At 45.9% G+C, this 23,460-nt stretch overlaps 1 protein-coding gene across 1 annotated transcript; it reads right to left on the bottom strand.

Annotated features, from left to right (window-relative positions):
- Positions 1-338: 338 nt before the first annotated feature.
- On the bottom strand, positions 339-23,245 carry sh2b3 (SH2B adaptor protein 3). The gene is made up of 8 exons (XM_085908725.1): positions 22,865-23,245; positions 12,520-13,671; positions 4,559-4,660; positions 4,374-4,462; positions 3,641-3,792; positions 3,224-3,438; positions 2,969-3,146; positions 339-2,860 (listed from the first exon to the last, which is right to left on the bottom strand). The coding sequence occupies exons 2-8, from the start codon at positions 13,642-13,644 to the stop codon at positions 2,493-2,495; spliced, it is 2,229 nt and encodes a 742-aa protein (XP_085764851.1). The 5' UTR covers positions 13,645-13,671; positions 22,865-23,245; the 3' UTR covers positions 339-2,492.
- Between the last annotated feature and the right edge of the window lie 215 nt (positions 23,246-23,460).

Genomic DNA, 23,460 nt, shown 5'->3' with positions numbered 1-23,460 from the left:
TAACTATAAATTAATAGTATTAGAAGAAAAAGAAGTTGGCCTGAGATAAGAGTTGAACTGGTACCTCCCTAGTATTGGTCATCTGTGTTAACCAGTGCATCACCAGGGATTGCTGAAATTTACAATTTGTATTGGAATTGGTTACCATTGCAAACGACAGATGTGGAAGGGGTTTTTTTTTTATATGAAATGAAATAGTCACTAAATTGTATTGAATCAAACTGGTAAAACCAATTGGCACTTTTTGATAAATCCCAAACCTTTGTATACTTTAACAAAACCAAGTTCATATTGTTCAGATATGTTAATTGTAACTACCTTAAGAATGTACTGGGTGGTAGGAGGCTTTTTGTCTCGTTGTTTATTCCCCCCCCCAAAAGAAAAAAAAAAAAAGTCCAATGTACAGTTGATATATAATTTAGAAGGCTTACAACTGAGTGAAAAAGGATTGTGAACACAAAGACAACATCTTCATTCAAAAGCTCTGTGGTGGTGGTCTTGGGGTGGGGGAGCTTTACAGTGCTGAGGTAAACACAAACAGTATTGAGAACACATTCAATTCATTAACGGGAAATTTTTTAAATCAACTCAATAGGCACATTGGCAGCAAACCATCATCATGGTCATTAAAAAAGTGGCTGAAGCAACTGCTGATAAGCTTTGAAGCAGGGCTGGGGAACCCAACGTGGGGCAAGTTGAAAAAAAGTTAAATATAACTTCAACTGTTACATATAGTTCAGAAAAAAAAAAGCCTTAACCCACCAACGTTCATCATATTGACGTTCCCCACCACTGGTTAAAAACAAATTATATATATATATATATATATATATATATATATATATATATATATATATATATATATATATATATATATATATATATCGTATGAGAACGTCGTGGCTATGTGAAATTAATATTGCACAACACTATCTTTTTAATTAATTGAAGCAGAGACTCGCGATGACTCAACATGTTACAGTTGCAAGAACAACATCACTCATCCATTTTGTTGAAGTGCCAAAATAAAAATAAAAAAAACAACAACAACAATTGGATGCGCGTTAGTGTTAAGACATCCCATTGCTCGCAAAATAAAGCGTGGTGGAAGTAGATTTTGTCATTTGTAGTTGTGGTGACGATGCACACTAAACAGTTAATGCTACTTGTGTGTGTGTTAGAAAAGAAAAGAAAAAAAAAAAAACCTAAAAAAGTAGAGTTGGACATGTTTAAAAAAAAAAAAGAAAATAATAATAATATAACACTCCCACGTTCATAAATCACCCAAACAAAATGTACACAAGCGTGATGGTGCTGAAATGCACAAGGCACTTGGGCTCACAAATAAAGAAAATATTTCTTAGTGAGTATAAAGGGCTCTCATTCATTACTAAAATCGATTTATGCCAGCCATGTATACTGACAGGTAGAAAAAGTCAATACTTGTCCATTGGATGACAGAAAACACAATTTGTACGTCATTTTTGCTTTGAGATTTGAAATATGTGCATTGGCTCAATTCCAGTTGTGAACCAGTTTTAGTCAGCCCATTTTTGGTTCAATTTTTTATTTTTTTTCCTGTCACCAGACGCTGGCATGCATTGCGGGATGCTGTGTTGCAGTTCAAAAGTGCACACATGCGAAAATATCCCGGCAGATTGCTTCCGTGTAAATGACAATGGCGGAGCTTCACTATTTTGCAGGATCTCTATGTCAAAACGACACAAGTGGCAGAATAACACCTGCGAAGATTCTGTGTGAAAGGCAAATGACGCAATTTTGCAGGGTCTCTGTATGAAAGAGTTGATATAGTTTTTTTTTTTTTGGGGATTCCTGGAGAAAATAAAACACGTCATCTCCAAAGTGCCCTCTTGGCTGCTTGCTGACTTTTGGGGACACCCTAAACCAGTCGCTGGCCAATCACAGGGCACTTAGAGACAAACAATCATTCACACTCACATTCACATCTGCGGACAATTGACTGACACCACATGCATGCGAGAGGAAGCTGGAGTATTCAAATCCAGAACTTCAGCGTGCCAGCCTCGAGGCTGCCATGTCACTTTCATATTGAAATCATGCGCAAATGTGAGAAATATTGTGACAGAGCATCAGAAGACTCAAAGAAGAGAAAGAAGAGTGCTTTGTTGCTTGTGTAAGAAATTGAGCGCTGTGCCAAAAATCAAAGTCTTTCTTTCTTTTGAGGGGGAGGGGTTAAAAAAAAGTGATCTAGCGTCAGCAAAGTATCAAAAGGAGGCGGCGGCGGGAGGCAGCCAACATAAATACAAATAAAATAAAAGAGTCAATTCACCAAGCTAGCGTTGGTCGAAGCCAACCTTTCAAAAGTTTGCCTTTAGAAAACGTATAAAAATAGTTTTTTGCTCGCTGGGCTTGAAGACAAGCCATCTGCTTCCCACCTTGTGCCAAACGTCAAAATACATTCACTGCGGACACTCGTGCGGAAGCATCTCGTCCATTCGGGCGGCGGGAGGTCAGAGCAACATGTACTGGTTATCGATGGCCCGCTTGCGTCCGCGCTCGGGCTCCAGCTCGTAGTCCGAGTCCCGCTGGGGGATGACGGGCGGGTTGCCGTGGCGGAGCGGCGGTCGCCGGCCCGCGGACTCGCTGCGGCGTATGGCGGCCATGGCGGCGGCGCTCGACGGAGCCGGCGGGGCCGGGACGGCCCGGCGAAGCGGCTGCGGGCCGGAAGTGCCCGTGGCGGCGGAGGAGGATGAGGAAGAGGAGGACGAAGAGGAGGTCGCCTGGCTGCAGCTGAGAGACACGCCGCAATGAGCTACGTTGGGCTCCGAGTTCCAGCGGTGCAGTGAGAACGGCACCAAGAGGGCGCCAGAGAGCTGACCTGGGAAAATAAACATGGCCACTTCTCACACATTCGGCTCAGTCACACTTGAGGATGAACCTAAAATTCATACAATTGAAAATAAAGGAGTTTGAAGGCGACGCTCACCCTGCGAAGGGGGGCTGGAACCGGCCACGACGAAGCTGGAGAGTGTGACGGCGCCGGCGGAGCCGCACTCCAGCGGGATGGGGAAGAGGCGGAAGTGGCTGAGCATTTCCATGACGGAGGGGAAGCGCAGGTGCTGCACCCTACACTGCCCCCACTCGGTCAGCGAGAGACGCAGGTGCTGCACGCAGAAAAAAAAAAATGGCCGATCAGAACCGGACCCCTGAATGTGGATCTTGCTGAGGCTTCCCGGCGCACCTTGGCTTTTCCTTGGTAATTAAAAGTGAGGACGTAGTCCCCTCGTCGCGTCTCGCTCTGACGCACCAGAAAGACGCCGTGCCCCTCGGCCCCCGAGCTCTGAACCAGGTGGGCCGCCTTGACGCGTGAGATGTGGCCGTGGAACCACGGGTAGGAGAAAAGGAAGTGATCCGTCTTGTGGATGAGCGGCTCTGGCAGAGCCAAGTTGACCGGGCCTGAGGAAGCGGCAAAAAAATGGGAAGAGGTCGGCGGCTGCACCCGAAAAGCAGGCATTCGCTGCCGTTGACGTTTATATTCGTCAAATGGAATCCACGTATGTGAGGAGATTTGTTTGCATTCCAGTCATTTTCAAGCCTCACCATAGGATAAACTGCTTATTGAATTCATCCGAAAACTTGATGAAAGGACAATACTTACAGCTAATTGTGACAGGACGAGTCTGGGGGGCCGTGTGGGATGAAGCGGTCCGCCAATCACTTTGACTTCCAGACTCTGAGCTTGCCCTGTGATTGGTCGAAACGGCGCTGTCAGCCGGGGAGGGAAGGGGCTCCAGATCCACACTGCCCAATCTGAATCGCACCCACACACACACACGCATGCTGCACATGAATGTTGCTCAGAGGCACACTTTTAATTTAATTTTTACGTAACTTGTTACAAGTCTCTCAAGCATGCAGTGCTGAATTGTTTAAGTGCCAGACAATGAGAGGCAGAGAGTCAAAGTGTGAGAGTGTGTGTGTGTGTGTGTGTGTGTGTGTGTGTGTGTGTGTGTGTGTGTGTTTGTGTGCGTCCGCTACATGGAAAGCAAGTTATGTTGTATGACACCGAAGGACCTTGTTTCAACATCGCACCTGTTAGCTTGTGTTTCCTAAATACTCCGGGTGTAATGTGACTTTGCGCAGGGGTCAAGGGTGACCTCTGAACTCTGCGTGCGTGTGTGCATTTGGACATCTGCAGAAATGAGACAAACTGGGCTATTCTCCAGAGCAATCAGCCCTCCCTCCCTCCCCCACACTTCCTCTTGCGCCGCATGGCTGTCCACTTCATGCATGAAGTCCACTTTGGGGGACATTTTTTTCATCCAACGGAAATGGAGTCAAACTAAATATGAGAGAATTCAAAGTTGTGTCGGTTGCGTCATGTTTCCCACCTGTTGCTGATGCATTCTTTAATCTCGGTGGTCCAGGAGCTGACCTGCTGGTCGTTGTCGGTCTCAAATATCAAACTCCCTCGGTTAACCTTTCGGTGGGTGGGGGGTGGGGGGGGGGGCACACGAAGAGGCTTTTGAAACAGAGCTACGCAATCGAGCGAAGGCTCTCGGCGACAATCACGCACCTTTAAAACAAACGTGTTTAAGTTGTCGGGCATCTCCAGCCGGTTGCAGCGACGGACTTCTTGGATATCTGAGCAGTGAGTCGTCAGTTTGGGAGCCGAGGCCTGGAAGAGACAGACGACCATAGACGTTCACGTAAGCGCCTCAGCAAGCGGCAAATGCGAGTCACTCTGGCATTCCTGTCAGCATCGAGGCCGCCTAGCAATTACACGCTTTAACCTTTCACCTCTCTGACTGGCACGCCTGCATGTGTTTTTGTCAGCTGCCATCTTTGCCACGGGGCATGGGGGCGGCACAAGCCATCCATCCATCCATCCATCCATCCATCCATCCATCCATCCATCCATCCATCCATCCATCCATCCATCCATCCAAACATGCACTGAAACGCATACAGCAATCATGGCTCCCCTGCCGCTCTGCTATGACTTCCTCCCGTCCAAACATGGAGCACAGAAGAGGCTCGCATGCCTTTCTAGAATCAACACGGCAACCCATGGGACAACACGCTGTACGCCGGGGAGCGCGGTAAAGAAATGTGAGGGGGGGGGGGTGGCGTGAGAGAACAAAAGCGTCAAAAGGAAACAGACGAGACGGCGAGAGAAACGGCGTTGGGGGAGCGGGGGTGGTCGCTTGTGGGGAGAAGGAGGGAGCGATGGAGAGCAGATTCCAGGGCTTTTGTGCGCCGGATGAGTCTCAGTCCATGTGACAGTGTGTGTGTGTGTGTGTGTGAGCCCGAGGAATGTCTACGCTAATCCGACATGCAGACGCACACACGCACACGCAACCAAACAACAGATTAACCGTGCGGCCGCTCCATTTGCTCAGATGGACAGTTTTTGTGAATGGGCGCCATCAGAACGGAACGTCGGGCGACTAATATCATCAACGAGACGTGTGCCGGCAGCCTGACACGGAGGTGAGAGGGAGGGAAATGACTCATTGGGTCGGATGTGTGTGATAATGAGGAAGTGACTAAAAGTGAAGTTGCACCAGCAGATTTGCCCTCTGTGGCCAAGGCCTTTATTTATTTATTTATACGATATATATAAAATATATATATATATACATATTATAAATAAACACACACACACACACACACACACACACACACACATAATTACACACACATATACTTAAATATATAAAATATATAAAGTGAATGTTGGATCAAATATTCCCATAAGGATACACTGTAATTGGTTTTATTGGTTCAAAGATAACTCCTTAATAAATACTGCAGATAATTACACATAGCAATAAAACAAATGGATGATATCAGAGAGATGTAAAAAGCAATGAATTACAAAGACAATCAATAAAAGTTTTTTTTTATTGTCACTGTGCCTTAGCAACACATATGTTCCGTAACTTACTGTATGTGAACTTCATATTAACTTAGCTTTTTTTTTTTATGCAACTTACATAAGGTTAACATAACCCAATATAAGGCGTTGGCCTTCTCACATACGATCGTTTCAATCTCTTTGTCCTTTATCCATACAAGCAAAAGGGGTTCCATCTCTTCCGTTTAGAGGTGATGACTTGACTGCTTTGAGAGCTTGCTTCATAAAAGTAACCACAAACAGCGGATTCTGATCAACCCTCTCATTAAAACAAATAAATTCATCAATAAATAAAATCAAATACTCCAGATTTCAAAATGCCGACCACGTGCCACCAGTGCGAGCGACATTTAATGAGCTCTTTGCCAGAGTGACTCACAGAGAGGAATTTGATTGTGCGAATGTGAATGAGTTTGCAATGACTTTGAGGAACCATGTGTGGCCCAAAGAGGAACAAGAAGAAGAAGAAGGAGAAGAAACACGCAGCAGATGTCGAGTGGTTGAGCAACACATCTAAACTGGTGAATCAACTCCACTGAGGGAGCAAGGTCAGAGCATGCGGATGACTGATCATCTCAAGATAACACACAATAAATGCTCACATATAAGCAACACACTCATTAGGTTCACCGGGTTGATTGAGATTTTTTTCCGGAGGAATGGCCACATAGGAGAATTAAACTACGAGCGATGTCAAAGGATAAATGTCCACAAATAAATCAATAAAAAAAATTCATAAAAATATAGGTCTATGGAGACACTATTGGACATTACACAGAGAAAGCTAGTGAGAGCAAGTAAAGCCCCCACGGGATTTTTTTTTTGATCGGAATCTCAAATGACTGATCCCGAGTGTGCTTGAATTTCTCGCCCTCCAGTCAAGAAATATCCTGATGTTTCCTCATCACATTTTGATACAAATTAAGTTGAGAGATGAAAGAATGCAACGGTCCTGATAATGTGAATGAATCATTCCCAAATTGTGAATGAAAATAGCAGCGTGATATTCAGATGAGAAAGTCTTCGAAGAAGGTTTGCTTTGAGATGTGGCGAGCCTATTATGACGATTCTCTCTTTTTCACATTGACTCAACTTTCACCGCGGCCTTTCACGGTCACACTTCCTCGGCACACCTTCGCACGGCGCAGACGCGCTTCCAAAACCGACACGGCGACAGATGTGACCGCGCGACCTCGTCCCAAGCGCACGTATGCAGTGCTGAGCGAGCACGCCCACACTTGGGTGACACACAGGATGTCCAACGTGACATTCCCAGGGTCCCATTTGCAAGGCCATCGCCATGGTAACGGACATTCTGCTATCCCTACAATTGATTTGATTTGGGTTTTCCTGCGTTTCATTCATATTTACATGACATCTTCAAATAATATTTCCCGGTATACTCCTTTTTTTTTAGGCTTGCCAGTTTTCAAACAAAACCCAATGTCTGTATTGGATCTCATTTCAGTTGTACCTAATCAAGAGTCCAGTGAGGAAATTGAAAAATGATGTCTCCAACCGAGGTAGTCAAGACAGCTTTCGATCTCATCGCCTATCGCCACCATCTGTGGCAGGGAGGAGGATGTGGCGACGGAATGCACATTTACTTACTTTTAAAAAAGCGCACACACACCAAAACGTGCTACTGCTGGGCTAGCAAAACTGATCGAGGAGAGGGTTCTAGGAAATTGGTGGAGGAGGATGAATAAATGTGTCAGTTCGCTTCTCTTTGCGCTTCTGAGAAATTGTGAAGCGCTGGCAAAATATGCAGAAGTAAAAAAAACACACACACAAAAAAAAAAACAACACACACACCAAAGATTCACGGAAGTCAACTTGGCTCCCTTTCAATGAATTAGCTAAAATATTACCAAAGAAGAAAATTACCAAAGAGGCCCTAAAACACTTGATATTATTCAAGACCTATGAAAAAAATATATCTACAAATTAAAAAAAACAAAAAACATCCTCATTCAACCTTGAGCTTTCTCTTTTCACACACGTGCTAAGTTTTGCCAGGAAAGATTTGCGGCACTGTCATATGCCGCCATAAACCTCTCATTTTATTGAGCACGTATGCCAGCGTGGAACTTTGTCGTCATCACTGCCGAAAATCGAGAGCAACTTTTCTCGTCTTCGGGAGAGTGAAAATTGCTTTCGTGTGTTGCCGTGTGACTTTGTGTGTCTGTTACAGAGCGATGAAAAAAAATCCCTCACTAACTGCAATTCAACGGAGGAGCCGGTTAGCGGGAGTTTGTTAAGCACTCGTGAAAGTGAGTGCTTCGGTCACTTCCCAGAACCAGCAGAGCACGAGCACCGCCTGCATCGGGAACCAGACCGGATCAGGCCGTGCGTGATAACTTTTTCCACACCGGCATTGGCGCCAAACGTGACTAGTCAGGCTCATACGCTGCCAAAATGTCGGCAAAGAGAGAGAGAGAGAGAGAGAGAGAGAGAGAGAGAGAGAGAGAGAGAGAGAGAGAGAGAGAGAGAGAGAGAGAGAGAGAGAGAGAGAGAGAGAGAGAGAGAGAGAGAGAGAGAGAGAGAGAGAGAGAGAGAGAGAGAGAGAGACGGAGAGAGAGAGAGACGGAGAGAGAGAGATCATCAACATTGGCTTTTTTTTTTTAATTGACCTTAAATGTTAATAGGAAGGATATGATTATGTATTATCTGTGTCTCTAGGTATTGGAAAAAGTTGGTTGAAGCTTTACTTTGGGGGATTTCCACGTGCAGCTCGGCAGGGTCCCGTTTCATTTGTGTTTTGGTTCCCAGTTGGCACAGAACCAGGCCAAAAAAACCAAAAAAAGACAAAATGGATCAGAAAATAGAGGCACATGCATGAAAAAAGGCCGTTTGCCAGCCAGCGGCCTCCCGCAGAAACGAGAGCGAGATCTGACAAACATCTTGACCACATGACTCTAACCACTTCACTTCCTTGAGATGTTTCTCTTGATTTTTTTTCACACCGAAACACACGTGCAAACTGAATGACTTTGAAGGGATTCGCTACAGTCCAAGTTAAGCTTCTGCCCGAGCCCATTTCTAGAGAAAATTTGAGAGTTTTTATTATTATTAACAAGCGAGAAAATTGTCCAAAAAAAAATAAAAATAAAGAAAACGCAAGCACCACCAAAATTTTAGGGTTCTTTGTGTTGTTATTATTCCAGGTTTTTTAACAAGCTAGAAAATTGTATCAATAAATAAAGAGAATGCAAGCACCGCCAAAATGTTGGGGTTCTTCATATTATTATTATTACACAATTTCTTTTGATAATTGTATAAAAAGAAATCAATTAAAAAAATAAAGAGAGTGCAAACACCAGGCTAGAAATTTGTAATAAAACCCCCCCCCCAGTTTTTTTGAAAAAAATGATTTGATCCACCTGACTCCTCCCACCTCAACAAAGAAGTGACTTCGGTAACAATATCAACCGTGAAACACAAAAGAGATTACACAAGACTGGAGCAAAAGCTTGAGCTCAAGGCAACAATACGACCCTTCCAAATCTTCCTTCTTTCCTGACTTATGGTGTCTCTTCTCAGATGCTTTCTGCTTCAGCTGACTGGGCCCCATGTGTGCTTGTGGTATGCGAACGACAAGGGGCTAATTAATGCTGCATGTTGCCATACGAGAGACTAAAGTAACACGCAGCGGCTGAACCGGCCGGTCGGGCTGATCAAAAAAAAGTACAGACGCCCTTTCGTAACCTCTGGCCAGCAGCTCCCTTGACTCTCTTGAGCTTGGAAAAGGCAAACGTGAAAAAAAAATAAGACAATGCTGATCCATAAAGCAAAATTGGAATAAAGATCGCAAAGCTTAATGCTAATGCTAATACTGGAAGGGTACTTCCAGTGAAAAGGGATGACAAATTTTCCAGTCATCTCTTCCAATAGATTGGTGCCAATAAAGAGCGGAGGGCAACACGTAGAGATGACAAAGGACAAGTAAAAAAAAGAGGATGAAAAGAAACCATGTGGGAAAGATTAGAGCGAGAAAAAAAAAAAAATGGAATAAACATACAGCTGAGATGTGATGAGGACAAAGCCTACAGGAGGTCCGAGGAAACACACTCGGCCGTCTGTGGGAACTAAAGTGGCTTTTGGAAAGAAGAGCGACACCACAACTTTCCTGGCAACACTGGGAACTTGTCGGCAGGCTCTTTGTGTGCGCGACCGCATGGGATGAAAGGAACGAGCGTTTGCGCTGCAAAGAGCTGACAGATGACAATCTGGAGAAACTGTGGCCGCTTCGTATTTGGCACAGAAGGGAATGTCAATTGTTTACAGGTTGAAGATACCCAAGCTAAGGATTGAGATGTCCTTCTGGCTTCCGTCCTTTCAGCTGAAATGACAAGATTCACTTCTGCAGGGAAGCCGACTGTTTTGTCATCACGCGTGCAGAAGAAAACAAAGCCTATGTACTTAAGAAAAAGAACTTTGTGAATTCAGTCAGAAATGTGGCCACTTTTGTCCAGGGGGAATCCCAATACGAAGAGAGGACACGCCACCCTTTTCGCTCCCAGAATCGGAGGTGCTAATTCTCATCCCAACCGCGTTACGCTCGGCTGCAAACCGATCGAGTGAGCCTTGAATCGAATCCGCAAAACCAGACGGTCTGCAAAAAAAAATGTGGGGAGGAAGTGGAAGTACCTGGAGAAAGATTATGGAAACATGGGGAGAACATGCAAATGGCAGACAGGAAGGCCAAACCTGAAATTCAAACTATATGAATAATTCAAGAAAAAAGAAACACGTTTAGCGTTTGATACACGCAATACATTCAATATGGCTACGAATAACATTTTGCATTTTGTTCATAATGTAGAAGACTTTGACATGTTCCGATATGCGGCCTCGGATCCAGACAATGCAGAAGTGAAAGAGCCTTTGCTTTTGCCTACATTGACAAAAACCCACATTTGCTTTTTTTTTTTTTTATTGACTTTGCTTTTGAACCTCATTGTCACCGCAGACAGGCGGGATGATTCCGTTTTCGGATGAATTCTTCGGACTGCTTACGGCCGCGTTACATTATCAGTTCCCAAACAGCTTCCTCTTCCCGCTAAATGACCGATAGAACCGAAACGATATAAATACAAGTCGCTTTACGAGTGCCACATTGGTGCTCGTACACGGAGGGAGTTATTTTGTCGTGGGTGAAGTTTGAAGACGTTTCCCCTCACCAGGCTTAAATCGTGCGCATGATAGTGAACAGCTCTCCTTCCTTTTAAGGCCATTCTCGGGGCGCTCTGCCTTGCCAAGATTCCACACGCGTGTGCACAAACACAAAGTGAGAGAACCCCGATGAGTTTGGTCCTGCCAGGACCTTGGCCGTCCTGCGCAAACGTACACGTATGCGCGGACACAAGCGCGCGCCTGCCTGCGACTCTATCATTAAGTCGATGACTCCGAGCATGCGGTTGGGCTCGCAGCTGGCAGAGAGCTCCGAGGCTTCTAAATATAAAACTCGAGTGGGCCAACGCACGCGAGATCTTTCTCATTGACCTGGCTTAAGCCAGCGGGGCCGGGATACACCCGGACTCTGTTTCCACGAGTGACCGAGTAAGTAAGCCACTTGGGATGACTGGGCCGAGCCGCCTCCCAGCTGGACCGGCTTCAAATATTGCCGTGTTTTGAGATGACGTCGCCAAACACCAGCAGCTCACGCATGAGTAAAGAAAGATGAAAAAGTGATGCGCTATTTCAAAGCGTGTCGTTTATTCAGCCCAAAAAGCTGACACACAAACGTGAGTTTGCTGTCGGGAGTCCGAACGGAGTCACACGTGGGAACACTTTGAGAGAGCATGTGGCTGAAGTGAGAGCCCCAAACAAACAGGAAGCAGCGTGGGAGGTGTATCGACTCGCTTAGAGTGCAAGAGGACATGAATTTGTGTTTAGACTTTGACGAAACTGAGCGTCGTACGCTACCGGTGCCAAACGCGTAACAATAGACTGCATGTGCGTCATACTGAGAAAACGTGAGACGCTAATCGGTGACAAATGAGTTCACAGCACACGCACGCACGCACAATTACTTACCCGATACTATATATGTGAAATACTACATCATAATGCAATTCTAAAAAGAGATAAAACTTCACAAGAAGTGTAATTGGAAGCCCAAATGATTCGAGTCACAAATGCTCATTGCGTCGAAATCAAAAGCATTCGATTAATCGGTGGGCATATACGTACTGGGAATGGCGACGTTAAACTATGACGTTAAACACATTTTATGATTAGAGCCTGAGAAAAGGGAAGTCTGCAAGTTCTACTGTATTCCGGTTGATGCATTTCACAGCTTGTTCAATATCACGGCGCACCGAGTGGATCATCTTTACTCGTGAAAACAAACCGAGGGAAGAGCGAGACGATTTGAAAATGGAAGGGGGGGAACTCCGAGACGAAAACAGCTGGATGCGGGAAATGATTTTGTACCCCCCCCCCGGTGTGTGGTGTGTTTGCCAGTTTATGTGTGAGAGGCTGAGATGTAGTTTGCTTTGTTTGATGATAGAGTGGTGAAAACATCTACAGCTTAGTGGGCTGACCAAATATGACGAGGCTTTTTGAACCTCTTTTACATGTACGGATGAAACGGCGAGATGTCGTGCTTGTACCTTTGAGGGATCATAAAGCTCCAACTGGTAGCCCTCGCCTCCTGCGCCTTCGGCGTCCCGGATCCTCCTGACCAGCAGGCGGCAGCGCTGCCATCGCGGCAAAGAGTCTGAGATGGTGTCGTCCACCAGCAAGTACCTCAGCTGGCCCTCTTTACAGCAGCCGCTGACCTCCGACCTCCTCTGTCTCACGCTCCCGCCGCGTAACCAACGGAAACGATCCAGGAAGTTGGAGGCGACCCCCGAGAGCGGCGACAATGCCGTGGGCGTGCTTTCGGAGTTGAGAGACGAGGAGGCTAACGTTTGCTCAGACGCCAAGGCCGCCGTGCTGCTTACGGGGCTGCTGAGGGAGCGGGCGGGGTTGTTGTTGTTGTTGGCGAACAGGTCCTGTGACGAGGGCGGACTGGGTAGGGGCCGTTTCTTAAAAAGTCGTCTGACAGACTGCCGAATCTGATTGACGGAGAAGTGCGTGACATCGGCGTGAGCCGGACCGGGCGCCGAAGAGTCGGGTGTTTGTCGAGCGTCTGCGACAGACAGCTCCTCGTTACTACGGCTACGGAACAACAGCGACCCGCTGCCCAAGGTACGGGTCAAGCCCCTGAGCAGCACCGGGTTTCCCGAACGGGGGTTTCCCGCCGCACATCGAAGAGGCCGCTCTTGCTCCCTGCTCACCGGCTCCACTTTTGGCGACACCATGGCGAAGAGAGCGGCACCTCCGCTTTGTCGACCCGCTTCCCGGTAGTCCTGGACGCCGGACAAAGCGGCGATTCGCAATCGACCTATCACGGTCTGCGATGGAACCGGAGGAACCGCCGGAGCGGCGCCCGGAGCGGCGCCCGGAGTGGCGGCGCAGGCGCTCTGCTGGAGAGGCGTGCCATCCTTGTCCACCTCGCAGCGGAAATGCTGCTGGAAGAGGTCGGTGAACTGCTTGGAAAAGGTCTCGGGCGGGAGGACGTCATGCTGGGGGCGCTCCCTGGCGAAGCTTCGGTAGTGTCCGGCGAGTTGCCGCGCTGTGGCGATGGCGTGTAGCTCGCAGAACTCCCTCCAGCCTCTGGGGAGCGCCGCCACGCCAGGGCCGCCTCCTACTGTTGCGGTGGTGCTGGCTGGATGGAATGTGTTACCATTCATTGCAGTAACCAGACCGGCTGAGAATCACTGCAAAGAAGCAAAACACAGAAGGAAATAAATGGGCGGGCACGGCATATTAAAAAAAGAAAGTGGGAAGTAAAAAAAAGAAAGAAAAGAGTTACAAAACACAGAGACATTGTAATGTAATTCGGAGCCATTCTTTCAAATATTCGAAAGTTTGTAAAGGAACATCCAAAGTCTGGTTTTATCTCCCGTCCATCTCAAACGTCACAAATGAAGTTACACGAGTCTCTGGATGAAAAGAAGGCCAATCTGGGCCAGCGGCTCCCCTGCTCAATCGACAGATTCATGATCTCGAGAGTTTGAAATCTTCAGTCCACTAAGGAAGTGAATGACTTAAAGAGCAAAAATGAGAAGGAGTGGAAGCAATTACAACGATTACATCTGCTCCAAATTCCCCTCGTGACGATCCCAGAAGCTCAAGTAATGTGAAATGAATGAACACGGCAATAAGTCATTGAGACGGACACTGAATGAGGGCCGACTAAGGAAGCATAGTTGGAAAATTTCTCAATCAACCACACTGCCGGCCGGCTACACCATCGCTCGCTCGCTCGGGAAACGACCGCACGTGACCGACCCGTTTGAAGACGCAACTCCTCCGACGCACACACAAGCGAGCGAGCACCTTTAGCTTTCAAACAAAGTGTGCCCGTGTGAAAGTAAAAAGCACAAATGGCGCACAACGCCCAACAAGCAGCTCGCCGGTATAATTAGAAAGCCATGGCGTGCGTGGTGGTTTCATGAATCAACCATTTATGTCAACAAAGAAAGTGTTTGTAGTCAGTCTTTGGAAAGGAAATCCACATCTTAATTGGATTGGATTACAATTCATATTCTATCTGCAATTCATGAAAGGATTTTAAGATATGAAAACACATTTTTGGGCCTGCTTACTAGAACCTAAAATACATACCAGCTTCCTCCCGTGCAGTAGGTGAAGGGTCTTTTCTACAAACAGGAAGCATGGCTGCATGTGTGTGTATTTGTGAATATGTTTAAAAAAAACAAACAAACAAAAAAACGCATGCATATGCGGTCACAAGAAATAGAAGGTGTGTGTGTGTGTGTGTGTTCTTTGTGTTCAGCAAAATATGCTCCAACATGAGAAATTATCTCCCGAGCAAATCTCTGCACATGTCCCCAGTGACGCCACTCGACGGTGGCTGCTTCTGCGCCCGAGCTTACATCACACGTGCTTATTTGGCCGCAAAACCGAACACAGTGGTGTGAGCAAACAAACAAAAAAAAAAAAGTTGGCCTCATGAAATATTGCGTCATTACAGTTCCTAGAGGAGTCCTGTCACGGCGACCGATTCCCCCCCCTTCCTGTACTCTACAGAGCATGCTCAGTGCGTGCTCCCTTTGCGCCCCTGCAGCTGGCCCCCCTAGAAGGCTCTTTCTATCTGCATGGCCAGCCCAGCGATGACTCAGCAATGAATGACTCAATATGCGCACACACTTCCTCTCGCTGTATCCCTCGGGGGGTGGGGGGGGGGGGGGTGGAGGGGACCTCAGACCGCCACTGTTCCCATGGCCATCCTCATCACTAGGTCCCCCTAATCCAAGCTTGTGGGGGGAAACTTACATTTTTTGTACAAACTAATGCATGAGCCCTCATCTGCCAACCACCACAAACTTGGTCCATTAAGTCCATTCTTTGCTTAAAAGCAAAAACATCGCCCATCAGTCACCGAGTAGGTCTCGAGATGAACAATGGCTTGATCTTCAAATCAGAAACAGGCAGCGAGGACTTTATTGGACATACTCACGTGTCAAACAGCTGCTGGCTTGGATTGTTTTCCAGGAAAGCAGCTTGCAAAAAAGTATTTCTCAGAGAGTCTCGTGCCGCTAATAGAAGAACGTTCGACATGTTAAAACAATGAACTTGAGCGAACCCAGACTCGAAATGTGAACCGAGCTCATCGTCAAAATGATGACGAGCCGGTTGACCGACCACGTGACTCGCTGGGTTGATTTGGGGCACGCTACAGACCTCATTGCATCCTGGCCGGTTCCTAAACCATGTACCGCTTGCAGCTCATTGGTACTGTACATTGCACAATTAGGTTAGTTTTTGCCAAGTGGTTTATGAGAAAAGCCTCCTCGTTTCAACTAGACAAATCATCAAACGTAATGGCAACTCGATTATCACTAGACTATGACTGGGGAACTTCCAGTTTTCTCGAAGCAACACTGGCGTGCCATTGATAAAATGGAATTTGAGAAAAGTTCCAAATCTCTAAAGGGATGGAACTTAATACACGGAACAGGCATATTTCTAATTTTAGCGCAGAGAAGGTTACATCATAAATGTAACAGCGTGAAGGGCAAATAAATTAAAGCTTTGACTTACGACTTTTTTTTTTCAACTTGCTCCATTTTCACAATGACAAGGACTCGTTGTACGACTACAACACTCATGACCAGTTTGGGTCTTGAGATAAGTCTCAGAAAAACTTCAGGAAAATACTAACTGATTGCCTTCCACTTTTGCCGACAATGACGATGCACTTTCTCCTGGGTCATAAATAACCCACTTGACCACAATTTGGCACTGAAAGTGTCATCAGTTCCTGCCCCGTCAGCGGCACCAAAATACTCTGTGGTGTGGTCGTCTTCTGATATTGCAAATTCTACAAATGTTATCTAACGAGCCTTAAAATGCTCTTTGTTCTTGACCCACAAGACCAACATATTTCTTCAGTCCTGAATTGCCTTCGGGATCAATAAATCGACAATGTAGCTTTTATTTTTCCAATATCTTGTTTTTGTTTTCTTTTGTTATGTTATATGCAGGGTGGCACAAATTAGCGGGCCCCGGAAAGGATTTTTTTTTTTTTTGTCCTCCTATGCATCTTCAAAAATCCAAAGTTCCTCTTACGATCAATGACAAACAACTTGTGGTCTAATAGGACTGCATGGAATGAATTGATCAGACACATCAAACGCGGTTTTCCCAAAAACGTGAAGCGGAGGGGAGGGGGAAGACCAAAAAAACAAACAAAAAAAAAACAAGGCAACATGTGCATCACAGTGTCTGGGATGAAAAACAGATTTTGTTACCACCTTTGAATTTTCATTGTGTGAGTCACAGAGTGAATCAGTGTGGGTTACACTTGCAAAGCGTAGCGAGTGTGTGGGCACGAGGTTATTAGAAGAAAAGGGGGGGGACTAAAACAAGAAAGCCACACGGAGAAAAGTTAAGACGAGAGCCATTGAAGGATGAGTGAATAATAAGGGGGAGGTCAGGAAGTGTAAACATCACAAATTTTGGGTCCAGGTGGTGGAGTCAGACTGAGTCAGACTGGATCTTAACTCTGTGTGGGCTGCAATCACAGCGACAGGAAGCTACCGGGAGCCCTGCCCTGCCCTGCCCTGCCCTGCCCTGCCCTGCCCTGCCCTGGCAAGCACCGACTGCTACGTAAAGCCAATGTACATTTCCTTGTGATGACATCATGGGCGCTGACTGATTGATGGCGCTTCAGTTGAGTGACACTTCCATAAGGCCTGGGCTTTTCCGGAAGCTATTGTAATTGCACTGAGGATCCACTCGGTATTTTCTTCCATTTTTCCCACATCCGGTTCTGTCCACAAAGTGCAATTTAAAGAGGGGTGAAAAATAGCAAGAAGGACACAAATACGATGAGTCATCTGTTCAATGGTAGAGATCTTGCTGTGATGGAGGGTTTGACGGATAGCTCATCTGTTTTAACATCCGCCAAATGGTTCTTTAACAATGACGTGGCTTGTCGAGGTAAGGAACAAACAGAGTTCACCTGATAAGCAAGCAGAAAGGTGTTCGGTGGAAACAGCCTTTTTTTTTTTTTTTTTTCCAAATGAAAATGCAATTTAGGACTTTTTGTTTTGACTACCAGATTATAAGGCACAGTTTCAATAATCAGGTCAATTTTCAGGAATTTTCATATTCATATCGTGCAAGTTTGTAAAGCTGAGAGGATGTAGGTGGATAAACCGGACTGCCAAACAATAAGCGTTTCTTATTTATTTGTTAAAGGCAAAAAAAAAAAAGCAGGCCGCTTCACGTTATCCAAAACTCCAGTTAGGAAGAACTGACACCATGTGACCTTTTTCAGTTAACGTTTGGCTTCAAATGTTCTAATCGAGGACGACAAGTTGCTGCGAAAGGCCAGCGGGAAGCACCGTTGTGCAAAAGTGCACGACTCCTCCATGACGAGCAAACGACACGGGGGGATGACGAGACGGGACGAGACGGGTCTCGGCTTCCCTCTGTGCTTGTGTCAAGAGAAAGGCGAGATCGCGCTTCGACGCGCGCACGTATGCACAAACATGCGCACGCGCGCCTGCTTGCATAATTGAAGGACATTTTGTAAAGGAGGAAGCGACACTGAAACATGAGATAACCTTAGTCTTACTTCCCACAGCCTGAGCGGAGCATCAGCTGATTTGTGGTGAAACAAGCGGGAGGCCTGGAGCGACTCTGCAAAACAGCCCGGTGGAATATTTATTTATTTTTTCCTTTCCGAAATTCTTCTGAATTCAACTCTGTTGAAGTATCAACACTGAGCGGCCACGTAACCTTCAGCCACCCCTGCCCCTTGCCTTACTTTTGGCATTTACTGTGTCCTATGAGGCGGCTCGGTGGCGCACTGGGTAGCACGTCCGCCTCACAGTAAGGAGGGTGCGAGTTCGATTCCACCTCCGGCCCTCCCTGTGTGGAGATTGCATGTTCTCCCCGTGTCCGCGTGGGTTTTCTCCGGGCACTCTGGTTTCCTCTCACATCCCAAAAACATGCTCGGTAGGCCGATTGAACACTCCACATTGTCCCTAGGTGCGAGTGCGAATAGTTGTTCGTCTCTGTGTGCCATGCGATTGGCTGGCAACCGGTTCAGGGTGTCCCCCGATGATGGCTGGGATACCCCCCGTGGGGACTAAGCGGTTGAGAAAATGGTTGGTTGGTTGTATCCTATGAGCAATCCGTTCAATATTTTATTTTCCCCTGTGGTAGCAAGCACAAACGTCAAGTGGTAATCACTCGGAAAGTCGGCAAAGGTTTTTTTTTTTTTTTTTTGCTTTGGAGCGGAATTCTTTAACTGTGTTGTGCATTCCCACAACAATGCGCGCTCCTCGGCGACACAATGCAACTATTCTTAAGACGCACAGAAATAAAGCTGTACTGCTCGCGGAGGGAGCCATTTCCTGTGGTCTGGGAACTCGGAGGCGCGCTGGGGAAAACTGAAAAGCAACGTCTCAAAGTATGAGGAATACAACAACAGACTCAGGAGCGGAGTGTCGCCAAGGCAAGACGAGACATGACCACGAAAGGGACGGAGACAAACGTTCCTGGGTAGCAAACAATCACAAACTCCCTTTAAGTAGGATGAATTCAAAAATGTCAATTAAAGCCCCGCAGTCGATCGTTATTGTCATTTTGAGGAATTAATAAAGCAAAGGGATCTAATGACTGAGATGAGCAGAGGCATCTTGGAAGGATGCACACGTGATTGTGGTGGTGTGTGTGTGTGTGTGTGTGTGCATGTGTGTGTGTGTGTGTGTGGGGGGGGGGGCTTGGGAACGGGGCCAGTGGCAAGCATCAGGGCTTGCAGACACTACAGAAGATTGTTGGCCATACACGACAAAGCACAAAGCGATCCTTATTAGCATCTCCATGAGCAAACATACAAGCCTCTGTTACACTGCCAGTAAAAGCAGCAGCAGCGGCAGCCAGCCCTCTTCTCGCTGTTTCGGCACCAACACGGAACAGGGGGATGAAGTTGACCTCGCCATTTAGACCTTCTAAAGTCGTATCAGAGGCGCTGTGATGTCACGATCAGATGACGGGATGCTGTGTTGCAGAAATTGCCTACTTGGTGGGGACTATGGATCAACAAAGTTGGTTTGGTTGGGGAAACTAGACAAATGCTTTGAGAAGCCTCCATACCTTTTTAGAAAACCCAGCCGGATTTAATACGGAGAAAAAAAAAAAGGTCAAAGTCCAACAACCTTGCTCTTATATATACATATATATACATACACATACACACATACATACATACATACATACATACACACACACATACACACACACGTACGTATATATCTTTTTTTTTTAAACAGCACTATAGATAATATTTCTACAAGTCAAATATTTATGGTCAGTTCTTATCACAAGTCGCATTCTCAAGTGCACTGTGCATACAGTCGAAACAATGGACGAGCTTGAATGCAGCTGCACAGACTTGAAAGTTCCAAAAAAAAACAAAAGAATATGAAGCGCAAACTTACTGTTGGAATCTTTAAACGCACGCTTGTTTGCAGGAGATCTTTGAGGAGAAGCGACTTTCTATCATTCACATCCTAGCCAAGAGGAATTGACACCATAAAAACACGTCTCAAAGATTCCACCCTGGGAATATGAAGCCGTCTCTCACTCTTACAGAGTGACTCATTCCGAAGTGTGACTACTTAATTCAAACTGTGAAGACGCTTAACAGACGTGAAATACTGGCGTGGAACTCTGGGAGTAATTAGCGCGTCTCGTCTGAATTCCTGGAATTCTAATTGGAGAGGATGTTTTTTTTTTTTGTTGCACCTACTAACCACCAAAACGAATGAGCCGATTCATCGACTTCAAGACGATACAATCCATCTTTATTTATATAACGCTTTCCCAACCTAATAGTCATTGCTCGGTGGTAAAGCTAAGTCCATTCATCCCGGGAACTCGGTTTTATCTCAATTACCCCGATAGTGAGGGCCAAATTGATTTCCTATCGGAGAAATGAATTGTTCTACCTCGCAGGTTCCACTGTTTTCGAGGACCTTATGGGTTAAGTGGTGGCTCTTACTGAGACAGACAAAATGTAGCTAGCAGTAAACCCATGGGAAGGAATATGTCAAGATGTACCCTTGACGCCTGGCGAAGCGTCTTGTGACTAAACGGCAAACAACCGACCGCAGCACCGACAAGCAGGCACACGTACCCCCCAACCCGCCTAGCCACTCCTCCCATCGACCGTCCGTCCCCAGCACAACTAAACTGGACCTGTAATCAACATTTTTTTCCCACCCAACATTCACGTCGGAGTAAAGACACCCAAAGTGCCAACGCTCTCTAATTATGGCGGCTTTGAAGACGACACTTCTGTGTTGTACTCAAAACAAACATGAGCACAATCTGGGAATTTTTGTTTTTTTAGATTATTTTGCACCAAAAAAGAAAAGAAACTTCACAACACACAACTCTAGACACTGTGGTAGCTCCCGGACAAAAAGCGGAACCTGTAAATTCAAACACTAAGCGTTCCACGATGCTCGTTTACATTCCAGAAAACGAGGAAATCTCGTAGGAAATAATGTGTAGGGAATTAACCGACATCATGGGCGATGATGGCTTGAACTTCAAATTGCACCACTTTTCTGCTGCACAAAGTTTCTTTCTCTTCTATATTTCCGCCTTAATTTGGTTTTTCTTTTTTAAATTCCCATTCCGATCTATCAGGCACTTATCTCCCTCTGTGCCCCCCCCTCCAATCCTTTACCTCCCTCACTCGTGGTCTCGTCGGCGGAGTTCTTGGAAACCCAGAGAAGAGAGGAAGAGACGCCGGCCGATAGCGGCGAGGCGTGAGGCCGCGGTCACGTGGACTGATCCGCCACCGACGGCGGACATCCGGTTTCTTCTTGAAAAATTAAGCACAACCTCCATGTTGCACATTGTGTATGTATGCGGAAACAAACGCAGTTCATCTCTGATTTACACCAAGCAACGCTTCAAAGTGCCTTTCAAATCGATGGTATATAATAATATAATAACATCAGACAGAGGTTTTTAACAATACATATTGTAAGCCAGGCAGCACGGTGTTGCACTGGTTAGCACGTCCGCCTCACAGTTCCGAGCGTGCGGGTTCGATTCCACCTCCGGCCCTCCCTGTGTGGAGTTTGCATGTTCTCCCCGCGCCTGCGTAGGTTTTCTCCGAGTGAGAGTGCTTGTTTGTCTCTGTGTGCCCTGCAATTGGCTGGCAACCGGTTCAGGGTGTCCCCCCCCTACTGCCCGATGACTGCTGGGATAGGCTCCGGCATGCCCGCGACGTCCATGGGGACAAAACGGGACAGAAAATAGATGGATGGATCATTGTAAGCTGCTGTAAGTTCACGTGCACTTTGATCACTGCACTTTAATATGGGAAAATAAAGAACTTAAGAACTTGAATGATAATTCATATGAAATGTTAATTTTAGAAAAAAATTAAGCTAAGTAAATGTTTGAACACAAAGAGTAGTCAAATTAAATGCAAACATTTAAGACAAATGTTTTTAACTTTAAAGTTAAATACAACTGAGATCATAGGCTTATTAAGTAACATATTAGCTTCAATTAACACCTGTTGTGTATTCTTTTGTCCATCCAACCATCTGTTTTTTATGATGCTAATCCTGACCAGGGTACAAATGATCTGGAGCAGGTCCCAGTTGATGTTGGTCACCTTTTGGACTTTTCAGTCGCAACCCATGTCGTCAAACAGCCATTCACAATCAGTATTATGGGCAATTTATTTTCTCCTAGTGATTCTTAAACATTTTAAAATGTCTTCCCTAAAAGTACATTGAATATGATGACGCAACATTCAACTCTACGCAGTAAGGCTGGACCTGACATTCGAACCCCGAACCTCAGAACGGCGAGGCACAGGCATTAAAAACAGCTTGGCAACTAAACTGGTTATAAGACACGTATGCATAGAATTTCTACGACTCCCTAAGACGTGAGGATCTATTCGATGATAAGTATGTCAATACATAACAAACTTATCTCTCTGTTTGTACATATACAAAGATGTGCAGGAAAGATGGGCTAGCGTGGTGCCATGCTGCGTCATTGCCATAGTGACCACAGCCAGACTTACGTCAATTTTTCAATGACAGCGTCATAACAACGTGGACTTTTTCCAACTTCTCTTCAAAATACACAAACACACGCCAAGTTTATGCACGCTGAGCACTTCACGAGCAATGGCAGAAAACGTCCTAGTCGCCTTTTAAATACAATTCCAGAGCAGTTTCAAGATGAAAAAAGGGACAAATAACTGCAGTGTTAAGAACGTCAACGCATTCCTGGGGAGTCGTCGTTTGGGGGACAGTGTTGCCATGTGGCCATAAGACAGCAAGTTGTTGAAGTATTATAATGTAAATAAGTAGAGAGAGTTACAGTACTCACGTTCTCCGTTATCTCGGACGGGCACCCACCGCTGCACGACGACAACACAACAGTTTGGACTTCGCATAACGGAAATGTGGCGAAAAGGCATCCAAAAAGTTGCCCACTCAAGTGGCGTCGGCGGGAAGAACCAAAAAAGAAAAAGAAAAATTAAAGCAAGAGTCGACCTCAGCGGGAAGAAGTGCACAAAATGGTCTCTTTGGCTTCCATTGTGACTTGACGCGACAATGTCTCTGACTTAAAAGAAGAGAGAGAGAAAAAAAAAAACTTTGAGGCACGAACTTGACGCGGAAAAAAAAGTGGGGACTCTCGTTTCCGCCGCTCAGTGGAAGAAAAAAAAAAGATATACCGCTACGTCAAGTTACAAATACTTCACAGCTTTTCCGGTTTCCGCTTGAGCCAAAAATAAAAGCTTCACATGCCAGTTAAAAGAGACTTACTATCTTGGTCATAATTTGTACAGTATTAGGCTTTACACGATCAGGATTTGGGAGCCGATCATCGATTATCAATTTAAACAAAAGACAAACAATCAATGATCTGATCAGTAGCATGATTTATCTATCTACTTGGTCCATTGGTTCCATGTGCACGTG

The sequence above is a fragment of the Syngnathus leptorhynchus genome, chromosome 4 (genome assembly GCF_054491065.1).
Source record: "Syngnathus leptorhynchus isolate UIUO chromosome 4, UIUO_Slep, whole genome shotgun sequence".
NCBI classification, from domain to species: domain Eukaryota; kingdom Metazoa; phylum Chordata; class Actinopteri; order Syngnathiformes; family Syngnathidae; genus Syngnathus; species Syngnathus leptorhynchus.
The sequence above is the reverse complement of the archived record's forward strand: the minus strand, read 5'-3'. Positions and strand labels throughout refer to the sequence as shown.

What these genes read in the sequence shown, in the direction of transcription:
- sh2b3 (XM_085908725.1), bottom strand. Translation starts at nt 13,644, where the DNA reads ATGAATGGTAACACATTCCATCCAGCCAGCACCACCGCAACAGTAGGA. An exon ending in AGCTTTATGATCCCTCAAAG is followed by an intron (nt 4,661 to 12,519) that starts GTACAAGCACGA and finishes TGTCTCTTCCAG; the next exon opens with GCCTCGGCTCCCAAACTGAC. An exon ending in ATTACCAAGGAAAAGCCAAG is followed by an intron (nt 3,147 to 3,223) that starts GTGCGCCGGGAA and finishes TTCTGCGTGCAG; the next exon opens with CACCTGCGTCTCTCGCTGAC.